A 3413-nucleotide genomic window follows, 5' to 3' on the forward strand; every position below is an offset into this window, starting at 1 on the left:
GTAATATAATATAGTAGAAGAAAAATAATTTTTAATCAAATCGTTAAATAAAATATTTCTTTTTAGATATTAAAAATTTCCTCAAAAATATAATATTTTTTCAATACATAATTCAAATTAAAATAAATATGAGAAAATAATATGAAAATAATATTTAATAAAATCATAATTATTAAAAATATAGTTTAATTTTATAGATCTTAGATAAGCATTTTTTATTATTTATTACAAATTAATATTACTTGGATTGATAGAAACTAAAAGAATACTAATATTTTTATACAAATAAAATAAAATATATTATTAACCGAAACCATCATAAAAAAATATACTTTCTTATGTTGTACGTATATTATATGCTGCTAAAAATAACAGTGAATACTCAAATTGTTTTAAACTTGTCTAACCTATTTGTAATATTCTTAACACAAGTTAAAATAATTATTTTTAAATTTACAATTTTTACTGCATTTAGTTTGAATTTTTCTCCCGACGTTTCACTGAAAATTTTTTTAGCATCTTCAGGAGTATGTCATAAATGCAGATTTGTATTTATTATTAAAAAAATTTTTTGACGTAACGTGGAGAGAAATATTCCAATATATCGCAGAAAAATATTGTAAATTTAAAAATAATTATTTTATCTTGCGTTAAGAATATTACAAATAGTTTAGATAAGTTAACCATTTTAGGCGTGCTACAGGGATTTGAGTGTTCATTGTTATTTTTAGCATCATATAATATTTGTAGAACGCAAGAAAGTATATACATATATTATATAAATCTAAAATATCTACATCTACATATATTATTTAAATCTAAAATATATTTTTTATGATGGTTCCAATGTATTCGCACACTCGCTAGCTACGGTAAATCACGACAGTGAGGTACCGACAGCTAGTTTTTAATAATTATGTTTTATTAAATATTAGTATTTTCTTATGAATTAAATATTGAAAAATTATTATATTTATAAGATAAATTAAATTGTAGCGGGTTTCTTAGATGAAATAAAGAAACACTTTCATGCATTAATTAATAAATTATAATATTAAAGTTGTTTTTATGTATTTTATTTATGTTATATTTTATATGTATGTTTTGCTTATATTTGTTTAGTGTATAAATAATTATCCGTATTATCTAAATTAATTAATAAAATAATGCTATATTTAAATTATCTTTTTATACAACACACAAATATTTTTTATATAGCAGTTGATAAATATTTAGGATTAAGGTAAGTTTTTTAATTTAAATATAGGAACTAAATTAAAAGCACTAAGCAATTAAATCATGTGTAGAATAAATTGTTTTTTTTATATAGTCGATTTAAAAATATACATACAATAGCTAAGTAAAAAAATTATTTCAAAGAAATACAATATATCATAAAAATATATATTAATAATGATTTTGTTCAAGTAAAAGTGTGTAAAATTGTAACTTATTATAGCTATTTATATTTCAGATCTATTTTTAAATCTAAAGATGAAGAAATGTCTTCATTGATTTGCTACCATAATTGTTGAAGCTGATCCGTAAGATTGTTAAACAATAAAAAAGGAAAATCGTGAAATACTAACGAAAAAACAACAATGCGCCACGAGTTACTTAGATGAAAGTGGCAATATAAATAGTGGTTCGTGATTGGAAACAAATCAGTTCAACATCGACTCTCAATCCATCGAGTATCCGAGCATTTAGCGTAGGTGTCAATCATTACGAATAAAGTGCTTTAATTTTTTAAGTGTTTAATATAAGGTGTGTTTTTCAGGGTCATGCGGTTGTTGTGGTTAATAGCCTTAGTGGCTACTTGCTGCTTCGTAGTGAGCTGTAACGCTAGACAAGAAGAAGAAGAAGCCACAGATTTAGTAGCAGCTGCTTCCGGAAAGTCCAGCAAGCATGAATCGGGAGGCGGGTCTGAACACCACGCCCACCATTCATCCAAGCACGGAAAGAAGGGAGACAAGGGCTACAAATCTGGACACCACTTCGACAAGGGTGAAAAAGGTCACCATGGAAAAGATCACCATGGTGGGCATTACGCAGAGCACTCCGGACACAAGAAAAAGCATCATGACGAAGCTGAACATTACGGCTCTCACCACGAAGGCAAGAAAGGACACAAGGCTGGAAAATTCGGCGAAAAGAAGGGACACAAGAAGGGATCCAAAACGACAGGATACCACCACAAGGCCCACAAAGACGAATATCACAAAGAGCATAAATTCTACGACGACTTCCACAAGGGAGGACATCACGGCAAGCACGGAGACTTCCACGGACATCATGCTAAGAAAGCCGGAGGTCACAAGAAGGGAGGACACCACAAGTCTGGATACCATGATGATCATTACGGAAAGAAGGGACACCACGATAAGGGGCATTATGATGAAGATCATAAGGGACACAAGGGACACCATGGCCACGAAGAGCACCACGCTCATCATTCCGACTATGGAAAGAAGGGAGGACATTCCGGTGGTAAGGAGTATGGCTTCAGCAGTGGCAAGCACTGATCAAATCCGCTATTGCTGCGTACCCAATAACTGTTCAGATCTGATTTTTGTTATGTAATTTTGTTTGTTGTTATATTTTTTGTTGTTGTTATCGATTGTAATAAATCAAAATATTAAAAAAATACTCTTATCTTTCAATTATTCTATCACTTCAAAATACAGAACCCGGGCCTTGAAAAAATAATGACAAAAATGGCATTTTATATATTTTTTAACATCGTAATATAATTTCTTAAATAAATATTAATAGGTACAAGTTAACCCTTTCTATGATACAAATAAAAGTAAAAATTGGTCACCGTTGCGACATATTTTCTGAAATCATATGTTATGCAAAATATTTTAATTAGGCATTAAAAAATATTAAAAATATCTACTAATAATATTTATCTGATAATTGGTCGTATTTTCTTTGCTGCTCAGTGTTGCCATATAATAAATTTCCAGTCCAGGTCAAAAGAAATAAAATCATGCCATCGCTGTGAAAACGCTCGATTATCAAGCGTTTATATTAAGACTCTTTATAATAATATTACGAATGCGAATCGAATACAGTACATTTAAACCGAATTTTGCCCAATAGGAGAGCGCAAAAAACAATTATCCCTTCTCAGAAGGCAAAAATTCACGTCAAAAGCAATAAAATCGTGTCGGCGCCGTCGCAGTGGGAACACTCGTTACCAAGCGTTCCCACTGCGACGGCCCCGACGTGATTTTAATGCTTTTGACGTGAATTTTTGAATTCTGAGAAGTGATAATTGTTTTTGCGCTCTTCTATTGACCAAAATTTGGTTTGAAAATACTTTGATCAGCCTTCTTATATTATAAATTCATACTAATATCGATAAGGATAGCTATCATATTTTTAAAACATAGTGTAATATCGAA

The 3413-nt window shown here is 29.8% G+C and overlaps 1 protein-coding gene across 1 annotated transcript; it reads left to right on the plus strand.

Moving 5' to 3' along the window:
- The first annotated feature begins 1784 nt into the window (after positions 1-1784).
- On the plus strand, positions 1785-2525 carry LOC148230345 (uncharacterized). The gene has a single exon (XM_088195512.1). The coding sequence runs from the start codon at positions 1785-1787 to the stop codon at positions 2523-2525; it is 741 nt and encodes a 246-aa protein (XP_088051638.1).
- The last annotated feature ends 888 nt before the right edge of the window (positions 2526-3413 follow it).

Source organism: Plectrocnemia conspersa, unplaced genomic scaffold (genome assembly GCF_051122295.1).
Source record: "Plectrocnemia conspersa isolate PC_06_02 unplaced genomic scaffold, ASM5112229v1 ptg000010l, whole genome shotgun sequence".
In the NCBI taxonomy this organism is placed as follows: Eukaryota; Metazoa; Arthropoda; class Insecta; order Trichoptera; family Polycentropodidae; genus Plectrocnemia; species Plectrocnemia conspersa.

What these genes read in the sequence shown, in the direction of transcription:
- LOC148230345 (XM_088195512.1), top strand. Translation starts at nt 1,785, where the DNA reads ATGCGGTTGTTGTGGTTAATAGCCTTAGTGGCTACTTGCTGCTTCGTA.